Source organism: Chenopodium quinoa, unplaced genomic scaffold (genome assembly GCF_001683475.1).
Source record: "Chenopodium quinoa cultivar QQ74 unplaced genomic scaffold, ASM168347v1, whole genome shotgun sequence".
Lineage (NCBI taxonomy): Eukaryota > Viridiplantae > Streptophyta > Magnoliopsida > Caryophyllales > Amaranthaceae > Chenopodium > Chenopodium quinoa.
Window position 1 is genome coordinate 612,574 of NW_018744656.1, and position 27,215 is coordinate 639,788.

Genomic DNA, 27,215 nt, shown 5'->3' on the forward strand with positions numbered 1-27,215 from the left:
TGAATCCGCATTTAGTACATCGGGTCGCATACTTGATCAATTTCGTAGTAGTTTGGGGCCAAATATGGTGGAAGCTTTAGTTTGTACTCAAGATTGGTTAAGGGCGTCAAATGTATGCATTGATATTGAGCGCTTCCTTGAGGATGTTCAAAAATATGAAGAAGGTAATACACTAATACTTCTATTATTTTGTATATTTATCTATTTTATTTCTCTAAGTTTATTACTTATATTGTTTACTGTTTTTTTTAGAATTGGATGGTAGTGACACTGGCATCACACAAGTTAATGAATTTGTTGGAAATAATTGATGTGACAAAGGTTTGTATAATTGTATTCTTAATTATATTGTATGAAAAGATATCAAATGACAAATATTCTAAGGACATTTTGGCTTTTGTTTATAGGGAATTTGTGCTTCCTTGTTGGCTGCTGCCTCTTTGCTTTGTTGTCTGCTGTATGCTGTCTTTCTCCGTTGCTTAGATGGTTGCTGACTTGCTGCTGGTCTTGTTGCTGGCTGATGGTGTGCTCAGCTGCTGCCTGCTGATGGTGTGCTCAGCTGCTGCCTGTTGCTGCCCTTCCTTTTCTTCCCTTTTTTTTTCTGAACTTTTATTTAAGTAGTTGTTTTGGTTATGTTTGGATGTTTGGACTTTGCAGCATTGTTGAAGTTTGTTGTACTGATATTTTAGGTTGTTGAATTGGTACTTTTTGGCTTATTAGTTTGTAATATTTGTATTTTGAAATATTTGTATTTTGCTAGCCTCCAAAACTAATTTAGGGATATTATTATGTTAATATAACTAGCCTGCAAAATTCCATTATATATAATAATATATTATATAACAATTATAAAGAAAAAAACAGTATTTTACTACGTTGAATAATACCGGGTACCCGGTCTTGGAACCGGTTCCTACCGGGTCCGGGACCAGTTCCAAAAAATTTGGATCCGGTATTAACCGGTTCCGGGACCAGTTCCAATTCTTGGGACCCGGTTATAACCGGTTCCGGATCCGGGTATTACAAATATGACCGGGTACCCGGTCTTGCTCACCCCTAAGCATATATACATTGGTGTGGAAATATGTAGTACATTCTATGCATATTACCAAATTCTTAAAAATGCAGAGTAAAGACATGAGATACAATCACTATAACTGGTAATGAAGTGGATTTCTCTAAGTCAGTTTAAGCAATACCATACCACCGACTTCTAGAATCAGCTTTCAGTTTCTGTACCTCTTATCTCTGATTGGACAAATCCACATCCCAGTACAAAGCAGAAAATAAAGCCAGTAGTTCATAAAAGGCAAGAGTTCCTTAGTCATGAGTCCTCATGAGTCATGACAATAGCATCATCAATCTCTAAAGTCCAAAAATTATGGAATATATTCTTAATTTGCAACACCGGTAGTAGAAGCAATAGTAATATGTTAATCTCATGCTCCGAATGTTAATCCTGCCATCCTTAAAGGCATTATAATGCTTTTCTTTTAACATCCAAGAATCAACACATTTCTTGAGCCCTACGACTCCTACATTCACACATAAAAAGAAGATGAAGTATAAAACAAAATGAGGCTAAGGATGATAGTAATTCATATCGAATCATCAAACAGACAAAAAGATGAGAAACAAATAAGAATTAAAAATAAAAATCAAAGAAAAGAACTAGATCTCATCTTCCTAAACTTTTTCACAAGCTGCCCTTTCACCCAAAGACCTAAGATGGGGACAATCCGATGTCGGGATCCTCACCACCACCACTACCTCCGCCACCTCCATCGCCACCGTTATTTGTATTTTCTCTTCTCTCTTTCTCTTTTATAGGTCATAATAAAAAAAAGGGCGAAATTCTTTAGGGCCGTTTGTTTTTTTGACAAAAAACATTTTCCATTGTTTAGTTAATAATGGATGTAAAACAATTTTCCCAAAGGTGGAAATAGTTCTCCCTAGAGTAGAAAATATTTCTTCATTTTTAAATGGAGGTATGCCACATTTTCCTCCTCACTCCTTACATTCCTCACCTCTCCTCTTATCCATCTTCTCCCTTTCACTCCTATTTTCCCTTCCTCTATCATTTTTCTTATAAGGTAACAAACATAGGAAAATTATTTGTACAATTTTTCCAAAAAATTGTTTTCCATTAAATCAAATAGAGCCGTAGAGTTTCACTACTCCATCAAGAAATAGTTCGATGTTTCAATCGAATTTGAGAAACAATGCCAGAAGATCAATCAAAAAACATAGAACAAAAATGGGGTCAGCGGATTGTTATGAAAAATTAAATCTATACCCTAGATTGTCAAATTGATATTATATGAACGGATAAACATCTTACCTCAAGAGGCTGCTTAATTGGATAAAATGAAGCATAAGCCTCTTGAATAACAACATACCACAGTGCAGTACTAGGATGATATGAAAGTCATCTTAATTCCAATAAATGAAAGCATCATGACGATATAATATGGACATTAATCATGTAGCATGAGAAAAGACTACAAGCATCCTAGCAACCCGAGCTGATCATTTAATTAATACTAGGTTTTGAGCTTTTATAGGTCCAATAATATGAATCTTAATCTTCTTTTCCTCATTGTAGTTGACTACCATCCATTACCATACAAGGCAATCCATTCTATGAGCGGGGCAGCGAAGCACCGCGAGGTGTGAAGCGATCTCGTACGCTAAAGCTATGCTTTTGGAGGAGCTGGATGACACACGATAGTACTTCCGCGGTCCTTGAGAAGTTGCGTGGTAATCATCATATTAATTACAGTGCATGTTGACAACTTTTACCACAACTCTCCATATCCTAAAACCTCAAATTCTACAGAGTATTTTTTTTTTAATAACACCAATAACTACTTGTTGCACTTTTAGGAATCAAAATACCTAAAATTGTTTTTCACTGAAACAATATACATCGTATATTAGCACGGATCCGTTCTAGTTTGTCGTAAAATACCTAGTCAATAACAGAGTATATCATGCCTTAGATGGAGCCTAGAATCATACCATCAATAATTTAATAATTAGTAGTATTCATATAGGGGAATCTATGTTGCTCCATCGGATTAGTACACAATAATCCATTTGGAAATGCAAAGTTCCCTGACAATATATGCACCATCCAGTTGCAGTGCTTTGTTGCATCTGATTCGTGATAGATGGTAACAGAGACAGACTCATTTTGTGTAGATAATTATACAAGTTCTTTTTTAAAAAAAAAAAATTATTTACATCTAGCAATTTATTAGATAATTGAGAAAATTATTTACACTGTGTTTGCATATTCCATCCCTATGAGGGAAGGGTGGGAACAGAAAGCGGGATATTCCATCCCTTTCATCTCCTCCCTTCCCAATACTTTAATGTATGTTATTTACTGTGTGTTTGCATATTCAATCCCTTTCATCCCCTCCTTTCCCAATACTTTAATGTATGTTGGTTTTTGTTGTATGATGACACGTAAATTTTACTAATCGCTGCATGATACGAGTATAATTGTACCGATTTTACAACTTTGTATCATCAAACTGTAAAAATATTTTTAAAATAATAATAAATAAATAAATAAATAAATAAAAGTAACTGCTTATGCAAACAATGTGTTATACACTACTGCTGAGTGAACTCATAAGAGATAAAAATATGACGAGGTCTTAAACAAGACTTACCTTGAAGTTGGAAGAACTGGATCCGCAAGGACTTTAAATGAAATTGATTCCTCTGTCTTCGCCTGTAAGCCAAAAAGTACAATATGAAAAAGTTCTGCATTGATCCCAACATATACACCAAAATTCCGAGGACCGAGGATATGAAGAAGCCACTTAAGTTCCACAACGCCAAACTTCTTAATCATCTGACTTTCATATTGCAATGAAGAGACCCTTTGATAATCTAATCTCACTTGATTCTTCTTTGAAGTTCAGCTTCTTGGTGGTTCCTGTCCACTACTTCACTAATAAGCACCTAACAATTTTGTAGCATTGCAAGCTCAGGAAAGAGAAAAGGATTTTTGAACAAAAAGAACAACATTTCATCATCCAAAGAAGCCAGCGCATAGTCTTGCCATGAGCAAGCCTTAGAGCTGGTTGTCGATTCAGGTGTACCAAACATACCTCTTGAATCCATGTTATTAGATCTTGGCTACATCACCGCATCGGGACCACATTGTAAAGGAATTTGAGCTTACTGCAACCGATATATTAGGCCACAACAGCCGCATTCCACCCGCATTGCCCGCGAAAGTGGTTACGCAATCACACCCGAGATGTAAAACCATGCTTGAATCTAATCTGCTAATATCAACAGAGATATTTTGCAATCAGAAAATTTGAAACCAAATATGCTACTGAAAATTTTCAACCTAGGCAAAATGCTGTGTAGATACAAGAAAGTTAAAAAAAAATCACATAAGAGCACTGGCTTGTGGGTTAGTACTAGATCCTTCAGTATCTTCTGTCTCTGACATTTGTGGCTTTTGGCTGATCTTTGAGCATGCATAGTGCATGAGGGTTGTGTATAGCTGGTTGCACTTCAAAGGCATCCACTGACTTCATCCTTGGGGCACGAGCAGCACACATAAGAGCATCTCTCTAACTCATTGTTGGATCATACATTCATACCAATATGTGAAAGAACAAACTAATATTATTGGACCAAACACACTAATAATTTGAGCTTTAGGGTCCTAAATCCTAATAATAGGACTCTATAACCCCAGAAGAAATCTTCCTTCCACACTCATATCTGCCATAATATGAATTTCCCTTGGATATCAAATTGAGAAAAGATTTCAAGGGTTTTTTCAATTTTGAATGAAAATTTATAAAAAATAACCCAAATTTTTAAACAAATACAAATTAGGAACATATATTGACTACACCAAGAATATTTGGTAATAACCATGTAAACACCAGTCCAAAACAAATTATAGAATAAAAAAATGAAAAAGCGAGTGGCATTAAACATAACAAAGCTAAGTAAAAGGAGCAGATTATAAATTAATTTAAGAGATACATTAACTTTACTAGACACTTGACAGTGCTTATTACGACCTCTAACATGTAGAAGAGTCGAGAGAAGACCAGCAAATTTCAACAAAGCCATAAATGAAACACCATAGAACATTCCATTAAAGTTTAGTGACAGACTAATTAGTAGAAAGATTAACACAAAAGCATTCCATTAACTTATTTTAAGCAACAATTTTTAAAGTTAAAAGTATAATTAATAAAGGAAGGGGTGGAGGAGGGGCACGGGATACTCACATGACATGGCACCCAGTGTCCAAAGCTCCAATTATACATGCCCTTTCAAAAATACAGCCAAAACTAATTAGAATTGTGAAGAAATTGAACAATTAAAACTAATTATTTCAGGTAATGTAATTTTCATTGAAAATATCAATCCATGTGTAACTGTGTCCTAAACTCTTTGGAAGCTAACTACTTTCCAAACATAACCTGAAAGTGAACAATAAAACATGGAATTCCCAAGGACAAGCTATATTTCTCATAGGAGAAATATTTCAGCAACTTAGTAAGTTACAGCACCAAAGTCAACAGCATTACGATACGAAAACCAGAATCTCTGTAATGTAACAAAATATAACTGAGCTATAATATGCTAAGAGACCAAATTCACCCCAGAATGGTCTAAAGCTTTGTTGATCTTGATCTAAAGATTGCCAACAGAGTCCCCCCCCCCCCCCCACATCTCCATTTCCATGTTGCTGCCAGGCTCGGCTGCTACGTATAAAAATATATAATTATATAGTATAATAAGGTACGAAGTATAAAGACCCTAAAAACTAGATAGCAGCCATTGAATCTATAATCAAGCTATGAATTAAAAAAGCTCGTTTGTGATTCCACTAATTGGTATCAGTTATTGAAATTTTCAAACAAATTACAGCATAATCATAATTATATGAATATATATATCAACTTTTCATTCTCACGATCAAACTACTCCAATTCTTAATTTATCTCTCTAAACCAATAAGACTCGGCGTGACACATTAAGAATCAGAATAACAATACCGAAATTAAGAAAATTCATAGTCTAATTCCTTATAAAAGGCAGGAAATCTGCTTGGATTATCACAAGAATACAATTCAAACTCATTTCATAAGCTAACAATTGAATATGCTGCTGCCAGATTGATATATAAAATCTAAAAACCAAATAATCAACTACTAGTTGCAAAGTTATTAACTAAAAAATACTACGGAAATTTCATGATATACCACTGAGTTTCTTCAAAATTCACCATATACCACACAAAATCTTTTAATTCACCATATACCATTCAGCTTAGGTCCGTTAGCACAGTATAGCATTAATGACAACTGCCGTCAGTGTGCCGTTTGGGGTAAATTACCAGTATGCCCTTACGAATTCAACTGGCGCCATTGTTTAGGGTTGACTTCCCCAAACACAACGTTTGTCTTCAATAAATTGACCCCCATCGTTCTTCTTTTCCATTCAAGAAACTCTCTGTTCTTCTTCACTGATCTGGAACCCTAAAAATCCATCAAAAATTTGCAAAGTGTCGATTTTGTGAAGTGAATTGCAAGTAGGAAAGAAAATTGGGAACGACGGTTGAACTTAGTGGCTGTTTGACAAGGTTTGTGAGGCAGCGTGGTGGTCGTGACTGAATTTCGCACAAAGTTCGCTAATTCGGTGGATTAAGCATACGCAAGGTATTACTATCCTTATCCATTTTCATTTCGAGTTTTGATTTTGTTGTTTTTTTGCAAAATTGAGTTAGGGTTAGGGTTTGGTGGAAATTGATCATCTGTGTCAATTTGTTTGCTATGAAATTCGAATGTGAATTATGTGAAAGTTAAGTGTGTTGTGTTGCCTGCGAATTTGAATTATGCTAAAGTGATGTGTTTTTGTTTTGTATGCGATTTATAGTTTGGATTGTGATGTAATGTGTTGTTGGTAAATGATGTTGTTAGGATGAGTGCAATGTGGTTGGTAGTTCGTGCTCCAGGGGGTACTTTTGATGTGAGGGTAGATGACACTGATAAGATCAATTTGATGGAATTGATTGAGTATATGTTTGAGGATTCAGTGAAACAGAACGTATATCTCCCTAAATACTTCACCCTGCTTGTGAGTAAACCTAGAACAAATCGTAAGTTAGAGTTAGTTGATGATGGGGCAATGTTGAAAATGTGGGAGTGGAATGAAGGGAATGATGAAATTGAAGTGTTTATAGAAGAGACAGAAACACCATCTCTTGTGTTTCAGTCTGCAGAAGCTAGTTGGGCAAAACTCTGAAGAACAGGGCTGAAAATATTAGGCTAATGGAGGAAGAGAATAGAAGGAAAGCAGAGGAAGCAGAAGCTGAGGAGCAGCTTTTGGCCCAGCAGGCATACACTGTGGCTATAGAGGTCCCTGTTGTGGATGTTGATGATGATGGGATTGAATATGTAAGAGTGTTTGCTACCCCGGCAGCTGATGAGGTGTTTCCAGGGGATTCACAACCTCAACCCTCACAACCTCAACCATCACAACCTCAACCCTCACAACCTCAAACATCTCAACCAAAAAACCCTCCAAGAAGAAAAAAGCTTACTCCAAAGAAGAAGAAAAAACCCCCAGGACAGTCAACTCAACACAGACAACCCACACCTACATCACCCAATGTTCCCCAACAGCAGCCTTCCCCACCACAAACACCAATAGACCAACCCAGGCAGGCTACACCCCCTCCACCACAAACAACAGACCAACCCAGGAAGCCTACACCCCCTCCACCACAAACACCAACAGACCAACCCAGGCAGCCTACCCCCCCTACAGCACAACCATCACACCCAACAGCTAGAAGGCCTAGGCAACCAACCCAGCCCAAAGCACAAACCAGGCTTAAACCCAAAGAATGGAGGGTGCCTAGAAGCACTGTTGTTAAGTTTGGCCTTGATGTTGGCAAGAAAACTGCAGCAGGGAGGCAAATCAACACTAGGAGTGTTTCGGGGTTTTCTGATGTCCTGCGGGAGAGTTACAATTCCGAGACTGGAACCGGACGCCTGTACCTGCAAAATAACGGAGACTCCTGAGAGCTCCGCCTCCAACGGTCAAGTTAGTACCTGATTAAGGAGTAATTAATACGGAAATTAAAGTAATAAGACCTCTCTAGGTGAGAGTGTTTAATGTTGGTAATCTGCTTTGTTAGCGAGATTAGCCGGTTATTAGTGTTCCGTAATGTTTCTGTTCTTCTCTGTTCTTCAGGTGAGATTAATTGCTTGATCCATTGCTCCCTCAATTGCTTCATTCCTTTTAATGAGGATTAATTAAGTATTTATAGTCTTGAGAAGCGTGCCACTCTCTAGGTTTAGGGTAAACCTAGGGCTGACCGGGCCTCTAGACAGGATTGGGCCTTGTTGGCCGGTTTTCCCATTTGGCATGGGTGGACACGTGGCGTGCCTCGATTGGTCCGTAGAGGACGTATCTGTGATTGACACGTGGCAGGCTCCTATTGGCCTACGTGAAGGACACGTGGCGGAACCTGGTTGGTCCACTTGTCAGACGGTGATTGGTGGATAAAAATCCCCTAATCAAGGAGCAAAACAAAATTGGTGGTTGAAGAAATTGATGTTGAGTCTGATGGTTGGCCTTCTAGTGATAGTGAAGATGGTGATTATGAAGCTTCTGATGTTGAGGCTGATTCTGATATGGAGTTGGACATTGAAGATGAGTACATTGTGAGAGAAGAAGATGTTCCTGATAATATACATGAGAAGACCTTTGAGGATTACTTAGATGGGTCTCATGTGTTAGATAAAATGTACAAAAATGGTATAATCTGGTCTCACTCACCATTTGGATCCATTGTTCTTGAGGAGTGGTTGATTTTTGAAACCAAAACACAGTTTCTAGAGGTATTCAGAGATTACTGCATACAAGAGGGCTTCTCTGTTTCAGTTGACTATACTGACAGTAAGAGGTACATAGCAAGGTGTTTGATGAGGGATTGCACTTGGAGGATTCATGCTTCAGTTCTAAGAGACAAAGTCAGTTGGGCCATAAAGAAGCTAGAAGGAGAGCATGCAACTTGTGGGAGGCTGGAAGAGAATCCTATGGTCTCTTCAGCATGGCTATGCAGACATTTGCTTCAAGACTTAGAGACAAACCCAGATGTCCCAGTTGAGTCATTGCAGAGGCTGTGCATGGAAAGGTACAGGATCACTGTGAAGTTGAGATTGTTATACAAAGTGAGGAATTTAGCCAGGGAGCAATTACATGGTGGGTTTGCTGAGTCCTATGCAGCTCTTCCAAAGTATGCTGAAATGATAAAGTCCACAAATCCTGGGTCATATGCCCTTATTACATGGACTGGCAGTGAGGATCACAGTTTGAAATTCAAGGCATGTTTCATATCTTTTACAGCTCAAGTTAGAGGATTCTTAGGGGGTTGTAGACCTATCATAGGAATAGATGGTGCACATTTAAGTGGGTATTACAAAGGGATTATGCTCACTGCAGTTGCAATTGATGGGAATAATGAGATCTTTGTGTTAGCATATGGGATTGTTGACACAGAGAGCATAGATTCCTGGACTTATTTCTTCAGAAACTTGAGGTGCCTGTTTGCTCAGTATGGATCTCAGAAGGATGACTGGACTTTTATCAGTGACAGGATGAGAGTAAGTTTCTTCTTTGTCTTTAATTTGTGATTATGAAGCTGTTTACTAACTACTCTACTTTTGTTTAGGGGGTTGAATCAGCATTGTTTGAGGTGTTCCCAAGAGCTACAAGGAGAGTATGCTGCCAGCATTTGTACTCAAATCGCAAGGCTGCAGGATGGAGTGGGACATCATTTCATAAGTTGTTTTGGATTGCTGCAAATGCCTACAATGAGTATGTCTTTGGAAAAGCTATGTCAAAGATAAAAGAGTATGATGCAACAGCATTTGATTATCTGACAAAGGTTGAAGAGCAATGGAGTGTGCACATGTTTGACAGGACAGTTTGTTGTGATCATAACACAACAAACTTTGTAGAGTCATTCAATGCCATAACAAAGGCCAACAGGGACATGCCTGTGTTGACATTGCTGGAAGGTAAATTTGGTTCCCTGTTTTGCTCATTTCAATGCCTGTGCACATGGTTGACTTTTTTTTTTTTTTTTGGAATGATTAAGCTGTCAGGAATTGGTGCATGAAAAGGATGGGTTCCAGGTTTGATAAAGCAGTGGCCATGGATCCTCATGAGCTGACAGAGCATGCAAAGGGGGTGTTGGAGACTAGGACTGATGAGTCTAGGTTCTGCCATGTCACTGCAGCTAGTGGTGGAGAGTTTGAGGTGAGGGATGGCCATGTCAAGTTCCCTGTCACCCTTGGAAATATGACTTGTGGGTGTGGGAAATGGCAAGGATCAGGGATCCCATGCAAGCATGGTCTCAGGGTCATTTACAACCAGAGACTTGATCCTAGGGACTTTGTATCTCCTTTCTACAAGGGGGCTGCATATAAACAGACTTATGGAGACCACATCCACCCCATGGCTGATCCAACTCACTGGCCTTCACTTGATGTGCCAGAAATTGCACCTCCCCAAGGGAAAAGAAATGCAGGCAGACCACCTAAGCAAAGGAGAAGAGTTGCTCATGAAGCAAAAAAAGGGAAGAGGCACAAGAACAACAAATGCAGCCTGTGCAAAGAACTAGGACACAATACAGTGACATGCAAGGCAAGAAAGGCAGCAGCAAAGAAGGCAGAACATGCAGCTTCCTCTTCACAGCAACCCAACACAAGGGGGAAGAAGAGAAAGGCTGCTACTTAGCATTGTTGAAGCTAGTTGTGAAGTGTAATTTTTTGGTGAACACAACTCAGTGTCCTGTGTTTTTGAACAAAATGTTGCAGCTAGTTGTGAAGTGTAAATTTTTGCTACTACTTGGTTTATATGGCACTTCTTATTTAATGTATGTAATGCTAGTACTCAACAATTATGTAGGCATATTTTTTTGACAAACAATGTTACCAATTTAAGTACAACTTATTTAAAATACGAAATATTTTGTCTTACATTTTTCATTTTAAGGCTAGAAATACAATAAACACAAACAAAATTGCTCCTATTTTAATTGCTCCATTCACTATCTTTTGCTGTTTTGCTACTTTTTTCTTTAGCTCCTTCAACTCATGCTTCAACACGGTCTCACTTCCATGCGTGGTATTCCCTCCCCTACTTTGATTTTCATAACCCCACGAGACATTTTCATCAACATTGCCTTTGCACCATCTGAATGTATCACAAACATCACACTTGTAGTACAACCTTTGTGGATTTTTTGCCGAATCGGAGCTTCTTATTGCAAACTTCCTACCACAAGAACATGCTTTGTTTGGCACCCTTACATACGATGAATTAAAAGAAGACGACGACGATGATGATCTTGAGTTTGTTGACATCTTTGCAAATGCTTTTAGAGGTTAGAGGTGTGCCTTGGTACGTGACTCCTTCAAAAATCACATATATATGCACAAACTAGCCGTTACACTCTTCCAACGGCTACATTTTAAAAAAAAAATGGTATTTCATGCAAAATAAAAAAAAGTAATGGTATACGGTGAATTAAGAAATTACCCCAAACGGCACACTGACGGCAGTTGTCATTAATGCTATACTGTGCTAACGGACCTAAACTAAATGGTATATGGTGAATTAAAAGATTTTGTGTGGTATATGGTGAATTTTGAAGAAACTCAGTGGTATATCATGAAATTTCCGAAAATACTATGAGTATACCAAAATTTTCAAAATCCAATTCAAACCAATATAAGGTGCACGCAAAACGGCATTATATCAAATTCCAATATAATATATTATTATTGTAATATCATAAGAGATTAAAAAAAATAATAATAAATAAATATATTGGAAATTACCAGAATCTAAATACTGAAAATTAGGATGAAGAATACCAAATCAACGAACACCAACTAGTTAGTCGAGTCGACTTGCCGGACTTACTCGTCTATGTTTCTTCCTTAATTTATTCGCTGCTATCTAATGTTTAAAGATGATACCAACAAATATACGGAGTAGTGTTTATCTCGATCTCCGCTATCTTCAACCTAGCCCAAGAAGCTGGTATCAGAAAATTGAATTAAAATCGAAATTAATTGAGATTTTGGAGGAGAGTTGGTATTTGGTACGGAGTAATAAAGAGGGCAATACTTTGGTTTATTTTACGGTACTAGATTAGGTCCCGTAGGCCGTATCATGTACGGTAATTGATTTCACTATTGTTTATAATTCACACAAAATTTTTAAAAATCAAAAATAAAATATTATTTTGCTTAAATCAAAAATAAAATATTATTTTGCTTTGGTGGAAGAGGAGGCTGGAGCCTTGGTGGAAGAGGAGGCAGCAGGCTCATCATACAAAAATTTACTAGCTCTTTCCACTGCAATTCTATCCAAATCTGGTTGAACTTTCGGTTGTAGTCTTTTTATCCATTTGAGACAAATTTTGAATATTTCATCATCCACACGCACTGCACCCTTCTGATCATGCACATATTTATAAAGGAGATATGCTTCCAAAATGTTATTTTGCTTTCTGTTGGCATAACTGCAAGGCATTTTAAAAAATTTAATTAATGTCAACGTGATTAAAGATGACTAACTATTGTCTACTGTATTGTCTGTATAGAATCAATTCAAATAAATATCTTGTAACAGTTACATCATCCTGATAATTTATCAAAAATCCTTAGAAAGGAAGATAATAGACTTACGCAAACATAAACCATTCACCAAGTGCCAAAGTCGTTTTATGTCCAAATTCTTCGAGTCGTTTTTGCAAAGCCAATACCTCTGATCATACAAAATTAAATGAAAACATTAAGATAAATGAAGTACAAAATAATACAAATTTACAATACAAATAACACAAATATGCTTTCCAAATTTCTAGATAAGTCTTAATCTAAACAGTTTAACCTAGTCAATATTTATTAGCTTTCATTATCTCTCAAGTTGTTAATTTCAAATTAATATTCGCTTGCTTTCTCTATTGTTTCCTTAGGAAACTGAAAATGTTGTATTTATCTTTTCCAAGCTTTCTTTCCCTAAGCCTTAAAGCCACTCACTTGTAAAAGGAAAATAATCAAAAGCTTTCTAAATCTTACCGATCCTAGTAGAAAATAAGAATTAAAGCAAACAATAGACCATACTACATCAAACCATTTCATTGGAGGAAAATAAACTTACCTTCAAACCGTTTCAAACCTGCAAGTACATGCACTTTCATAGAATAGACTTTTAAATTTTTCAACCACTCATCATCAAGAGAAATGATAAAATCCAAGCACTCTTGTAATCTTTCTTGCTCCCACAAAGCTGAAATCTTCTTTGTTATTTCATCCTCTGAAATTTTATCCTTTGAATTCTTTTTCTTTTGCTGCCGTTTCTTCTTTTTAGCACCTTGAGTCATTGTCTTCACTCAAATTACAAGGCAAGTCATTGATAAGAAGCTAAAAAATTGACATCGCTTGGCATAATATTTGGTTGTGACACTAACAATAGTAAGAGAGAAAAGAAACAATCGGTTGGCATAATAATAATAATTATTACTGTATTATTATTGAAGTATGAGGAAAAACAGTTGGGTAAACATCACCATATTAATATTACCAAGTATTAATTAAGGGAGTATTGTATATCTTGTTGAACTAATATGTGATGGATCACCAGGAAGTCAGTGGTCAAGATACGGCAATCAAGAACAAGAAAACAGCAGCATCAAGGGAGGAAGACTAGAAGGGGTCAACAAGCAACAAAGAGCAAGAGACAAAAGTCATTAAGAAGAAGTTTAGGAAAACTAGCAACAAGTATTAGCTTTGTCATATTTTGGTTTTGCCTTTTCGGCTAATATTTTACATGTAGGCTAATTTCCCTTAGATCCTTGAGTATTATAAATGTAGTAGCAAGTATGTAGTTCACGCAGGCAGAAAATTGAGAAATTGGGCAATGAAAGAGTTGTAGCCTAAAGCTACTTTGGAGATTTATAGCCTAAAGCTATTTTTATCAAATCAGTATTACATTGTACTACTTGTATTACAGTGTAATTTACAATTCCTATTTCAGTAATCTAAGCTCTGTTGCAGTATTATTGTCGTATCTTCTGTTTGTGAGCTCCGTAGTGTTTGTGGTGAGGTTGATTGTTGTCGGGTGCACTGTTCTGGCAGCCCAACAATCTGGTCCATAACAGGGGCCTATGACTACTACTCGTAACTCTTTTTAGACTCTTACACTATATTTGGATAGCAATAGTGAAGGGAAAGGGAGGGGAAGGAAAAAGAGGGAAGGGAAAGGGAGGCGAGGGAAGGGAGAAGGAGACCTTCCATTTTCCTTCCAAATCTCTCCAACAATGGAGGGATTTGGTTTATTAAAAGTGGAAAAAATGGATCCCTCCAATTCCCTCCTTACATTAGATATCCAAACAAGGGAGGATGCATCCCTCCATTTCTCTTCTCTTCCTTTCCCTCCATTTCTCTCTATCCAAACATAACATTAATAAGAGTCTTAACTCTTAACCCACAAAATTATAAGCAAAAAGGCAAGACATCCAAGAGAAAATAAATTTATACTCCATATATACCCAAAAAATCAGAGCCTTCAAATATGGCAAGTTTCACAAACCAAAAAACGGCAAGTTTCACAAACCAAAAAATGGCTCCAATTATACATGCCCTTTCAAAATTACAGCCAAAACTAATTAGAGTTGTGAAGAAATTGAACAATTAAAACTAATTATTTCAGGTAATGTAATTTTCATGGAAATTATCAATCCATGTGTAACTGTGTCCTAAACTCTTTGGAAGCTAACTACTTTCCAAACATAACCTGAAAGTGAACAATAAAACATGGAATTCCCAAGGACAAGCTACATTTCTGATAAGAGAAATATTTCAGCAACTTAGTAAGTTACAGCACCAAAGTCAACAGCATTACGATACGAAAACCAGAATCTCTGTAATGTAACAAAATATAACTGAGCTATAATATGCTAAGAGACCAAATTCACCCCAGAATGGTCTAAAGCTTTGTTGATCTTGATCTAAAGATTCCAACAGAGTCCCATCCCCCCCCCCCCCCCACATCTCCATTTCCATGTTGCTGCCAAGCTAGGCTGCTACGTATAAAAATATATAATTATATAGTATAATAAGGTACGAAGTATAAAGACCCTAAAAACTAGATAGCAGCCATTGAATCTATAATCAAGCTATGAATTAAAAAAGCTCGTTTGTGATTCCACTAATTGGTATCAGTTATTGAAATTTTCAAACAAATTACAGCATAATCATAATCATATGAATATATATATCAGCTTTTCATTCTCACGATCAAACTACTCTAATTCTTAATTTATCTCTCTAAACCAATAAGACTTGGCGTGACATATTAAGAATCAGAATAACAATACCGAAATTAAGAAAATTCATAGTCTAATTCCTTATAAAAGGCAGGAAATCTGCTTGTATTATCACAAGAATACAATTCAAACTCATTTCATAAGCTAACAATTGAATATGCTGCTGCCAGATTGATATATAAAATCTAAAAACCAAATAATCAACTACTAGTTGCAAAGTTATTAACTAAAAAATACTATGAGTATACCAAAATTTTCAAAATCCAATTCAAACCAATATGAGGTGCACGCAAAACGGCATTATATCAAATTTCCAATATAATATATTATTATTGTAATATCATAAGAGATTAAAAAAAATAATAATAAATAAATTTATTGGAAATTACCAGAATCTAAATACTGAAAATTAGGATGAAGAATACCAAATCAACGAACACCAACTAGTTAGTCGAGTCGACTTGCCGGACTTACTCGTCTATGTTTCTTCCTTAATTTATTCGCTGCTATCTAATGTTTGAAGATGATACCATACAAATATACGGAGTAATGTTTATCTCGATCTCCGCTATCTTCAACCTAGCCCAAGAAGCTGGTATCAGAAAATTGAATCAAAATCGAAATTAATTGAGATTTTGGAGGAGAGTTGGTATTTGGTACGGAGTAATAAAGAGGGCAATACTTTGGTTTATTTTATGGTACTAGATTAGGTCTCGTGTCAGGTATAGTAATTAATTTTACTATTGTTTATAATTCTAACATAAAATTTTTAAAAAACAAAAATAAAATATTTTGTATAATGCATGTGGACAAAATATATAACCATACTATTTTTGTTTTTATGTATATAATGAAATGAAACATGAAATATAATGACGATAGAATAATTATACAAATAAGTTTAAAATTTTAATGATAAATTAATATCGTTTTTCTTTTTATTAACTAAATAAGTAAGTATTTTAAAATTGTATATTAAACACTATGGGATTGTAACATAAATAATTATTATAGTGTATTTGATACAGTTTAGGATAGTTTAGGCTTGCCCAAAACGGTCAGGCCAAATGGGCTTTTTGGACTTCTTTTGGGTCGGGCCTAAAATAAACTAAAAATGCATAAAGGATTCCCAAGCCCACCAAAAAAGCCTTATAAAAATCTTAGTTTTGCATGAAAAACTTTATTATTAAAAAAAGGAAAAATTGAAATTAATAATCCCACCTTTGTATCATATTCTCAAAACAATCCCACCTTTATATCATATTCTCAAAACAATCCCACCTTTACATATTCCAGAAATAATCCCTCCTTAACACCTCATATTCTCAAAACAAGCATTTTTACCTTCAACCAATTTTACAGGTTAGATTTTATTTTTATTTTATTTTTCTTTAATCCCTCTTCTCCTACCTCACCCCATTCCTCCATCACCACCACCATCACATCACCACCCACCACCAAACTGACCCCCACTTGAATCAAGGAGGAGGGAAAGGGAAGGGGCTGCCATGTCCAATCCCCACCCCAAATCCCCTCTTAACCCCCAAATCCATAAAAAGAGTGTTAAGTTCAGGAGTGTTTCTTGGCGTTTGGGCGGACCAGCAATGGCAATAACAGCAACAGCTACAGCAGTACTGCCGCCACTTCCGCCGCTTAAGAACAGGGATAGTCCACCGATGCTACTGTATAAGCTTGAAGATCTAACGCTGTTCAGCATTGGAGGAAAGAGAAAATACAGGGTAGTTTATAAATTGCCCAAGAATGGGGGATTTAGGTAATGAAACCTTTTAGTAAATGAGTCATTTTTCTTCAGTAAGGCTCAATACATAAATGAAAAAGGCAATATTGTACAAAATGTTTCGCCCCCCTCTGTTCGAAATTATTACAGGTCCCAATTGAATGAACAACTAGATCATTGGAGTTATCGTGTTATTAGTATAGGATTTATCTTTTTAACCATAAGTATTCTTTTAGGAGCAGTATAGGCCAATGAGGCATGGGGATCATATTGGAATTAGGACCCAAAGGAAACTTGGGCATTTATTACTTGGACCATATTTGCAATTTATTTACATATTCGAACAAATAAAAATTTTTGAGGTGCAAATTCTGCAAAGAAAATTACAGTAGTTTTGATGAAGAAGATAATGAAATTGGGTTTTTTTTTTCTTTCTCTCAAATTTCTGCAATTTTTAATTTGTCTTAATTTTTAAATTGTCTTTTTTTGTGGAGGAGAGAGAGTGGGAATGCAAGGAGGAAAGAAATGGGAAATGAGAAAGGGAGGGCGACTCGCTGGCTGGTCTGGCTGTTCCGGCGGCGCGGCTGGGTCTGGCTGGTCGGCGAGCGACTCCAGCAGGGGAAGGAATACAAAGGTTTTTTTTTATTAAAACCCAATTAAAAGGTGACACGTGTCAAATTACATTTTAAAATAAGTTACCAATTCAATCAACCGGTCAATAAATGAAAAAGGAGCATTTTGAGAATATATGGGGTATGAAGGTGGGATTATTTCTGGAATACGCAAAGGTGAGATTATTTTGAGAAGATATGCCAAAGGTGGGATTATTCTTTTCAATTTTCCTTAAAAAAATCACCAAGTTTATTTTTTTGCAAGAAGAAACATTACCTAATTATCCTCTAATTACTTTATTACTCTTTAATTTTCTCCAATTTTCCTTATTAACCTTAACTCACCTAATTCTTTAAATATTTAATTAAAATAAAAAACAAAGAAAAAAAAACCACCAACCAACCACCCCCTCCCCCTCCTCGGTAGCAGCCCTCTCCCCCGTCAAATCCGCTGCCCAAATCCCCCTACCCCAGCGACCTATCTCCATTGCCATTCGATCCTCCCTTTTCCCCTTTATCCATGCCATCGTCTTTAGTGTATTTGTTTAGAAATAATGTTTCGAATCGAGTTTGGGCGAAGAAGATGATCAATGGTGGTGGTGGAGGATGTAGGATAAGGAGCCGATGGGGATAATTAATGGACAGGGCTGCCCATTAATAATAGGGTCGGGCCAAAATTTAAAGGGTCTTGACCCTTTAATATTTTAGTGGATAGGGCCACTAAATGGCTTTAAGATATAGGGTGAATAATGGACTTTTATTGACAGTCCATTAATATCAAAGAAAAATTAAAGGGCCAAAAAACCCAAATTAAAGGGTCACTAATCTCTCCTCCGCCCATTTCTATTTTCTCTCTCCTCCTCCCCATACTCTTCTCCGCCATTACCGACCACCTCCGATCACACTCCCCCCTTCTTCTCCCCCTCCACTACATTGTTTTGTTACTTCTCCTCTCAACCATCTGACTCGGACTTCACTCACTTGCTTAACCCAGTCTTCACTTACTTGCTTAACCCAGTCACTGAGTCGGTGCTCCATATATTAGGGTTTATCGACGGTTCTAAGATTTCTGATGCTGTTGGTAGCCTTTTAGATGATTCTGTTCTTTCGATTCGTTATTTTGTTTCCGTGCTTGATGTTTTACATGATCTCACTTGTCTTCCTTGGTAATTCATTTGTTTAAGTTGAGTTATTTTTGGTGATCGACATTGTTTGATATTTATTTTAGCTGTAGAATTATAATTGTTATTTTTATTGATTTCAATTCGATAAGATTTACAGTACTGGCTATTTTCTATTGTTCTTAATTAGTTTTTACTTTTTCAGACTTCTTCAATTTCAGATTCTGCCTTTAGGTTTTGGATTGGTTGATCGTTTCTAATCTGATGATTGTTTGTTTAATTCAATCCCTGAAGAATTAGGGTTTCGATTGAGTTATTGATGTTCAATTTCTGCGAATTGTATCGACTGTTTTGTTGATTGTTGCTGCTTTCATATTAGTCCGTTAATGGCTCGTTTCACTTTTACCTCGACCCTGACCCGCATTGACCCGGCCTGACCCGACCCTAACCCGCTAAATATTTATCATGACCCGCAACCGACCCGCCCCGCTAATGACCCGCACTGACCCTCCCAATAACCACCCCTAGGAGCCGATGTTACATTGGTAAGAGTGGGGTTTCATCGAGGATTTTGCAGTACATCTTGCTCATGGATGATGATATCTTGTATATGATGTGCTTCGTGTAAATAAAATATTTTTTTTCCAAAAAAAACTCTTATTAGTTAACTAGAGGTGATTAATTTTCAACCATCGACCATCAATGATTGAGTTTTTCAAACAGTGATTTAGTTTTTTTAGCTAGGTAATCTTAATATTTTTTGGCCGAAAATACACTTCCAATCATCAAAGGGTGAAAAATAAAACTTGATCAACAAAGGTGAAAAATACAAAAACTTCATCATCGTATTTATGCTTAACTCTGTTGATGTACTTAACACTTATTTCACTGTTGTTATTTGTTACATTGATGAATCTTCTATCTAATTTAGCAAATCCAGGCCATTAGTGGTTGTATATTTATTACTGTATGACAATGTGTAGGTAGACCTATTTACTTTTATTTTTGGGTTTTTCTAAGTTAAGCCCCTAAACTTCTTTATTTTCTAAGTTGTACCCTCCAACTCAGTTTATGTGATCAACAATACCCTTGGCACCCATAATTAACGGATGTTAAGTTGGCCGTTAGTGGGCCCACTCTCAAAATATCGAATTATTTTTTCTCGTTTTGTGTGCCGAAAGGTGTTTCCTTAAGGTTGTGGGGGCTATGAGCTCGAAATTGGCAAAAAAAATTACGTAAAACCCTCGTTTGCTTGTTTAAAAGTGCATCGGTTTGCGTGTCGTTTATTGTTTTGCCGATAAATTTGTCTGGGTAAGATTTTAGGGGTCTATTTAGTCCTATGGATCCAAATTGAGCTCGAAATTGACAATAAAATAACAAAAATGTCTCGTTTTCTGTGTTTAAAAGTGCATCGGTTTGCGTGTTGTTAATTGTTAAGGTTTTGCCATGCGTTTATGTTACTTTGGTCCGACCCGTAAGCCCGACTTGATCCGCCTTAAAAATGGGCGAGTTTGGGCAAGCCAAAAAACAATATTAGTTAAAAAACTCGGTCTGGTCCAAAAAACCCACTTAGGTCTGACAAGCCCGACATTTTTTTGCGGGTTTAGGCATGGCATGAGTTTTCTTATTAAAGCTTGCCTTAGCCCGAATTTTGATCACCTTTACTGCTGATGTACTTAACACTTATTACATTGTTGCTATTTGTTACATGATGATTCTTCTATTTAATCTTGCAAATCCAGGCCATTAGTGGTTGTATTTATTACTGTATGACAATATGAAGGACTGAAGGTAGACCTATTTACATTGTTTTTTAGGAAAGGACCTATTTACATTAAATGTTCTTCTAACTAAACTTGTTGAATGAAAAGCAAAAAATATGAATACCCTCAATCAAGTTACCACCCAAACTAAGGGAAAGTATTTAAAGGGTGTAGATTTCGTTTCTTAATACCTTAACTTTACCGCATTATTATTTTCTAAGCAAATGATGAGACAACAAGGATTAAGGTATATTAGTATGTAGGATAATGCAAGTAAACCCGTGAACTTAAACTCAAAGACAAAGAAATTTCAAGTTTTCAACTGTTTTCATAATTGCATTCAACATCACCCACAATAAAAGTGTAGGAATAGTGAGTTTTAGTGACCACCGAAAGCTTTGCATCATGGATATTGTTTCATTCATTGTGGAATGCATGTGGACCTCATTATCAGCAACTTGTTATGGTTATGCAAAATAAAAGGAAAATAAAATATAAAATTAAAAATCTTCCATCCAATAATGATTCTATGTTTTTTTTTTCTATTAATATCATATGTAAAAACAAACTATTGTTTAGTTTCTAAATTTTTTTTTTTTTTTTATGTTTCAATGGTATGATATAATTGACTAATTGAGGGATTCTCGATTATTACTCGGTAATTATGATAGAGTAATAATTATATTCCCAATCAATGAATATCCCTTCATTATATCCTCAACCTATTATTACAAACACTAATATCATATTCATATAGCTCTAGTATAATTATTATATTTTTATTTAACTTATCGTAGTAATATTGATGAAAAGAAACTGTTTTTTGACAAGGATGAAATGAAACTTTATATGATCTTTTACGAGTGTTTGCTTAAAATGAGAATAACAACATACCGCTAAAAAGATTAATTATCTTTTCATTTTTTTTTCAACAAACACATACCTAAGCCATTACATAACCGCCTTCAAAGTTTCCGAAAGAAATGGTTCACAAAATAAAAACTAGTAAAACGTGACAAGCTACACAATGAAGAAAATTATTACGTGAAATGAAAGAATTGCCAACACCATTTTAGGCAATTTCTTCTATAGATGGGTAACCTTCCACACCCTAACCTTCTCACAATCTTATCATTTGGTTTATTAAAAAGATCCTAATTATACCATTCACATAAACATTTAGCAATTGATTTCCCTCTCTCCCAACTCCCAAGCACTTTAAAACAGAATGTCGATAAATAGAAAACCTTGAAAATTCTAAACAAAATTTTAAATAATTTAACCAAAAAAAAAAAAAAAAAAAAAAGCACACGTGACGAAAGCTGATCCTAGCTAATGCTCTCTGCTCCACACTCACTTCATTTGTCTCTCACTTTGTCTTTTTCACTCCATCATAAATTCATTTCACCATTCTCAATATTTGTATATAATACCCCTCACTTCCACTCTCAATTTCAGATTTTTATTCTTCTAACCTAAAAATTATTTCAAAAATTAAAGATAATGGGGTTGCGAAATAGTTATCCAAGTATGATATTGATGTTGTTACTGGGTATCTGCCACGTGGCCTCATCGGTGTCGCCGGAGAAGAAGACATTCATTGTCCACGTGGAGAAGTCAAGAAAGCCGGCAACCTTTGACGAGCATTTCCAGAAGTTTCAGTCATCTCTCCGACAGGTTTCCGACACGGCGGAGATGATGTACACGTACACAAACGCTGCCCACGGGTACGCTACACGGCTGACCGAAGCAGAGGCGGAGTCGTTGTCTTCCCTGCCCGGAGTTCTGTCGGTGCTGCCCGAGACACGGTATGAGTTACACACGACTCGAACACCGTCATTTCTCGGACTCGACAAAACTCCGGACGCTGTTCTTGATTCGGAGACAGCAAGTGACGTCATTGTCGGGGTGTTGGACACGGGTGTATGGCCGGAGAGTAAGAGCTTCGACGATAAAGGAATGGGTCCTGTGCCAAGCACGTGGCGTGGCGCGTGTATGACTGGGACTAATTTCAGCGCGTCTAGTTGTAACCGGAAGCTCATCGGCGCGCAGTACTTTTCTCAAGGGTATGAGGCTGTGGTTGGGTCGTTTGATGGGTCACGTGAGTCGAAGTCCCCACGTGACAATGATGGTCATGGGACTCACACGGCGAGTACTGCAGCTGGATCCCCTGTGGAAGGGGCTAGCCTCTTTGGGTACGCTCCTGGTACGGCTAGAGGTATGGCCCCTAGAGCCAGAGTAGCCGTCTACAAGGTCAGTTATTACTTCCTCCGTTTTTTTATACTTATTATATCTCAACCGTAGTATTATTAACTTATTCTCATCTACTTCATATTAGTTGTCGCTTTAAGATTAGAACAGTTGTCTTAAAATGTGGTGTACAGATATGATTTGTGGTCGAATTTCTTAATTTGAATTGATAGAGATGGGAGCAAATTTGATAATTTTTGTAAGAATGTGCTTAATTGTGTAAGTTCTAATTCCGAACAGAGGAAATATCGGTTATTGGATTAATCTGTTGTCAATACAGGAGAGATTTTGTGATGGTCATACAACATGAAATGGAGTAATTATGATGGAGTATTGAATTTGTTACTGATGTAGGAGATGTTATTGTAGGTGTGCTGGAAAGGAGGATGTTTCAGTTCAGATATTTTAAAGGCAATTGATAAGGCGATTGAGGATAATGTCAATGTGCTATCCCTTTCATTGGGCGGGGGTATGTCGGATTACTATAAAGATAGTGTGGCCATTGGTGCGTTTGCAGCGATGCAACGGGGGATTTTGGTGTCGTGCTCGGCAGGGAATGCAGGGCCTACTGCCTTTAGCTTGTCGAATATAGCACCGTGGATTACTACTGTGGGGGCTGGTACATTGGATAGGGACTTCCCGGCTGTTGCTAGCCTTAGTAATGGGAAGAAATACTTTGGAGTTTCGCTCTTCCGTGGTGCATCCTTGCCTAAAAGCATGGTTCCAATTATCTATGCAGGTAAATTATTTTGCTAACCACCATAATTTATTAAATACTTGGTACTTATGTTCAAAATGTAGCTTACTCCATATATTTATCCTGAGGACAGATTTTGGTTAATGATTGCACATGACTTAGCTAGGTTACATGAGAACTAATATGAAGTAGACAAGAGTTGTATAATGTGGATTTGGCTGGTGATCTGAAAAATACAGTTAAGTATGAATAGTTGAATACATGATTTTGGTAAAGGCAAGATATGAACACGGAACTTAATTACTATATATGGAGTACTGTCTACGATATAAGATTTATACTTATTTCAAAACAATTTAATGCTAAAAGATATAAGTAATTGACACAGGTTTGAGATGTGTGTGAGGTACGTGGACTTGTGGTATGTCTATGTGTTTATGTGTCGAATGTTGATCAAACATGCCTCTTCATTGAAGCGTCCATGCTAGCTTGTAATAAATCTGTTTTAGTACTTGATTTCACTACATTGGCATGATGACCATTTAAGTAGTGATGCTAAAGATTATTATTTTGATTTTCCCTAAATTGCTCAACCTCTCCTTATTTATAGAGCTGATTACTTTTGGGTTACTACTTAAGACAATTGTTCTCAACTAACTTGAATTTGATAGATATATTATACATATTCCATGATTGCGGCAATATTTTACCATGGCACAATATAGACCAGAAATTTAGGTGACATGCAATCTACCATTAGTTTTGAGGGTAAATGTCAAGTATTTGACAAGAAAATTTATTTACAAGTCTTTATTTCAACACACTAGTGGTTAAGTAATTGAATAGATTTCAGTTTTGGGATTCACAAAATTTACTATGGAGTACAACTGTACAAGTAGTACAATATTGGTTAGAAGCAAGAAGCTGCAACTAAATTCAAAGAAAAGTAGGTAAACTGCATTACTGTTAACAATACAGAATCCTGTGATCAAGATTTTTTTATTCATTATCTTATTTTATATGCTCTACGAATGGATTACGAGGTGTAAGGTGCTACACAACAATACGGAGTAGGCCAGTTTTGGGAACATCTAGGACTCTGGAAGGGAGGTTTAGCTACTGAATAGCGCTCTATGATCTTCGTTTTCCTATAGCATATAAGCATACTGCATACTGCCTTTGTCCGGATTCCGTTCTCACATTACTAGTTTGAAATTAGACAAAGTAACTAATTTATCAGACCCACAAGGACCACATCACAAGTATTTTGAATATCATGATTCTTAGAATCAATCTGCTTTCAAATTTACTTGGTTAATCCTGTCAGTATAGTCAACAAATGTATGCTAACTAGAACAATGTGATACTCTGGATGTTCATTGCGTCTGCACATTAATAATACAAAGAATGACAGCCCTGCAATTTGCGGCTAAGATATTTATGCCAATTCATATTGTTATTCATGACGTTGCAATAATAATTACAATATTGTAGCTGATGGGCACAATGTGAACTCTGATACTCTTGCAGGAAATGCGAGCAAAAGCGGCAGTTTATGTATGACTGGATCATTAATTCCGGAGAAGGTGAAAGATAAGATTGTCTTGTGTGACCGTGGGGTGAATGCGAGGGTACAGAAGGGTGCGGTGGTCAAAGCTGCCGGTGGTATTGGTATGATATTGGCGAATACCGAGGCAAATGGGGAGGAGTTAGTTGCTGATGCACATTTATTGCCAGCCACAACGGTGGGCCAGAAGAATGGAGATGCAATAAGGGACTATGTGATCTCAGACTTGAATGCGACTGCCACCATCCTTTTCGAGGGAACAAAAGTTGGGGTACAACCGTCTCCTGTGGTGGCCGCCTTTAGTTCTCGGGGTCCTAATGGGATCACCCCCGAGATTTTGAAGCCTGATATGATCGCACCAGGTGTCAATATCTTAGCCGGGTGGACAGGGGCTGTGGGGCCCACTGGAGAGGCTTCTGACTCGAGACGAGTTGAGTTTAACATCATCTCAGGGACATCGATGTCATGTCCTCACGTAAGCGGCCTTGCAGGGTTTTTGAAGGGAGTGCACCCTGATTGGAGCCCTGCAGCCATTAAATCTGCTTTGATGACTACAGCTTATGTGACCTACAAAAACGGGCAGATACTGCAGGATGTTGCTACTGGGAAGCCGTCCACACCACTGGATCATGGGGCTGGACACGTCGATCCTGTATCTGCCCTGAATCCTGGTCTCGTGTATGATCTCACAGTCGACGATTACTTGGGTTTTCTTTGTGCACTGAAGTACACCCCATCACAAATAAACTTAGTTGCTAGGAGAAATTTCAGTTGTGACAGTGCCAAGGATTACCGTATATCAGATTTCAATTACCCTTCGTTTGCAGTTTCATTTAAAACAGGCCCAACAACTGATGCAGCCGGAAGTCCAAGCAGTGGACCCACCGTGGTGAAGCACACACGAACCTTGACCAATGTTGGCCCTCCCGGCTCATATCAGGTTACCGTTACTTCACAGGCACCAGAGGTTAAGATATCAGTGGAGCCAGAAATTCTAAGCTTCAGTAAGATGAATGATAAAAAATCATACACTGTTACTTTCTCCACCGGACCAATGCCTTCAGATACAATGAGATTTGCTAGGATTGATTGGGCGGATGGTAAGCATGTAGTTGCTAGCCCAATTGCATTTAGCTGGTCGTGATAAAGCTTCTTATGACGAAAGGAAAATGCAGTTGGCCTTGGTGATTTCGGGTTAAGTCAATGCTCACTATATTCGAGTATAGTACGTAGAGATTTATAATGTTTGGTTCTCAGGAATATGTGCAACAAGTAGCATCGCATTACCATGGAATTGAACATTCAGGTGTTGCTGCCTTCGAAATTCGGGTATGAGTCCAGGGTTAGAGACCAACCAAAGCCCTGAGATAAGGCTCCCCCATTAGTCTATTATTTTACTTTGGAAAAAAAAATATTTGAATTGTTGTGCCACTGAAGAGTGGAGGAAAAAAAAAATCATGTACTGTTCTTCAAGATAAGAACAAAACAAAATAATCATGTATTTCAATCCAATGTTCAATTGTTCAATGATTTTTATCCAAAGAGAAATTATTAATCACGAGTTCATATTTACAGGGTGGCAACTTTGGCCTTTTTTGATAATGCATTTGTGTACTTGGGGTTATGCAGTGGTAGTTGAATCCTGCATCCCACACTATCCTTATCGCTCAATCATTATAATCCTACCAAGTATAATTGACAGTCTCCAATATTTTTGTGTCTTTACACTGCACCAGTTTGGCATATTCACTTAAATTCTCTTTTTGCACTTTTTTTTTTAACCTATAAAAAACCACTTTAAATGTTAATTAGTACTTGAAAATTGAAGGGAAAATTCTACAGGACCGCCATAATCAGTGTTACTTTATGGTACAGAATGTTGGATTTCTAAGAAGGAGCACATTAAAAAGATGGAAGTCACGGAAATGCGCATGTTAAGGTGGATGTGTGGGAACACTATAAGAGATGGAATCAGAAATGAGGTTATTCGCAAGAAAGTGGGTGTGGTAGGCATTGCAAATAAATTAAGTAAAAATCGCCTGCGTTGGTTTGGGCA

The 27,215-nt window shown here is 37.0% G+C and overlaps 2 protein-coding genes across 3 annotated transcripts; one reads left to right on the plus strand and one right to left on the minus strand.

Moving 5' to 3' along the window:
• Window positions 1-12,192: 12,192 nt before the first annotated feature.
• On the minus strand, window positions 12,193-16,099 carry LOC110701758. Of its 2 annotated transcripts, none has more exons than XM_021879391.1 (4): window positions 15,838-16,099; window positions 13,246-13,471; window positions 12,771-12,849; window positions 12,193-12,604 (listed from the first exon to the last, which is right to left on the minus strand). In XM_021879391.1, exons 2-4 carry the CDS (start codon window positions 13,466-13,468, stop codon window positions 12,349-12,351), a joined length of 558 nt encoding a protein of 185 aa, XP_021735083.1. In that variant the 5' UTR covers window positions 13,469-13,471; window positions 15,838-16,099; the 3' UTR covers window positions 12,193-12,348. The 2 variants fall into 2 exon arrangements, with proteins under 2 accessions (XP_021735083.1, XP_021735081.1); XM_021879389.1 differs by having other exon boundaries at window positions 15,802-16,098.
• Window positions 16,100-21,663: 5,564 nt separating this feature from the next.
• Window positions 21,664-26,717, plus strand: LOC110701759 (subtilisin-like protease SBT1.7). Its single transcript, XM_021879392.1, has 3 exons — window positions 21,664-22,898; window positions 23,265-23,634; window positions 25,123-26,717. Exons 1-3 carry the CDS (start codon window positions 22,149-22,151, stop codon window positions 26,301-26,303), a joined length of 2,301 nt encoding a protein of 766 aa, XP_021735084.1. The 5' UTR covers window positions 21,664-22,148; the 3' UTR covers window positions 26,304-26,717.
• The last annotated feature ends 498 nt before the right edge of the window (window positions 26,718-27,215 follow it).

What these genes read in the sequence shown, in the direction of transcription:
- LOC110701758 (XM_021879391.1), bottom strand. Translation starts at nt 13,468, where the DNA reads ATGACTCAAGGTGCTAAAAAGAAGAAACGGCAGCAAAAGAAAAAGAAT. An exon ending in AGGTTTGAAACGGTTTGAAG is followed by an intron (nt 12,850 to 13,245) that starts GTAAGTTTATTT and finishes TTGTATGATCAG; the next exon opens with AGGTATTGGCTTTGCAAAAA. An exon ending in GGTGAATGGTTTATGTTTGC is followed by an intron (nt 12,605 to 12,770) that starts GTAAGTCTATTA and finishes AATGCCTTGCAG; the next exon opens with TTATGCCAACAGAAAGCAAA.
- LOC110701759 (XM_021879392.1), top strand. Translation starts at nt 22,149, where the DNA reads ATGGGGTTGCGAAATAGTTATCCAAGTATGATATTGATGTTGTTACTG. An exon ending in CCAGAGTAGCCGTCTACAAG is followed by an intron (nt 22,899 to 23,264) that starts GTCAGTTATTAC and finishes ATGTTATTGTAG; the next exon opens with GTGTGCTGGAAAGGAGGATG. An exon ending in GGTTCCAATTATCTATGCAG is followed by an intron (nt 23,635 to 25,122) that starts GTAAATTATTTT and finishes ATACTCTTGCAG; the next exon opens with GAAATGCGAGCAAAAGCGGC.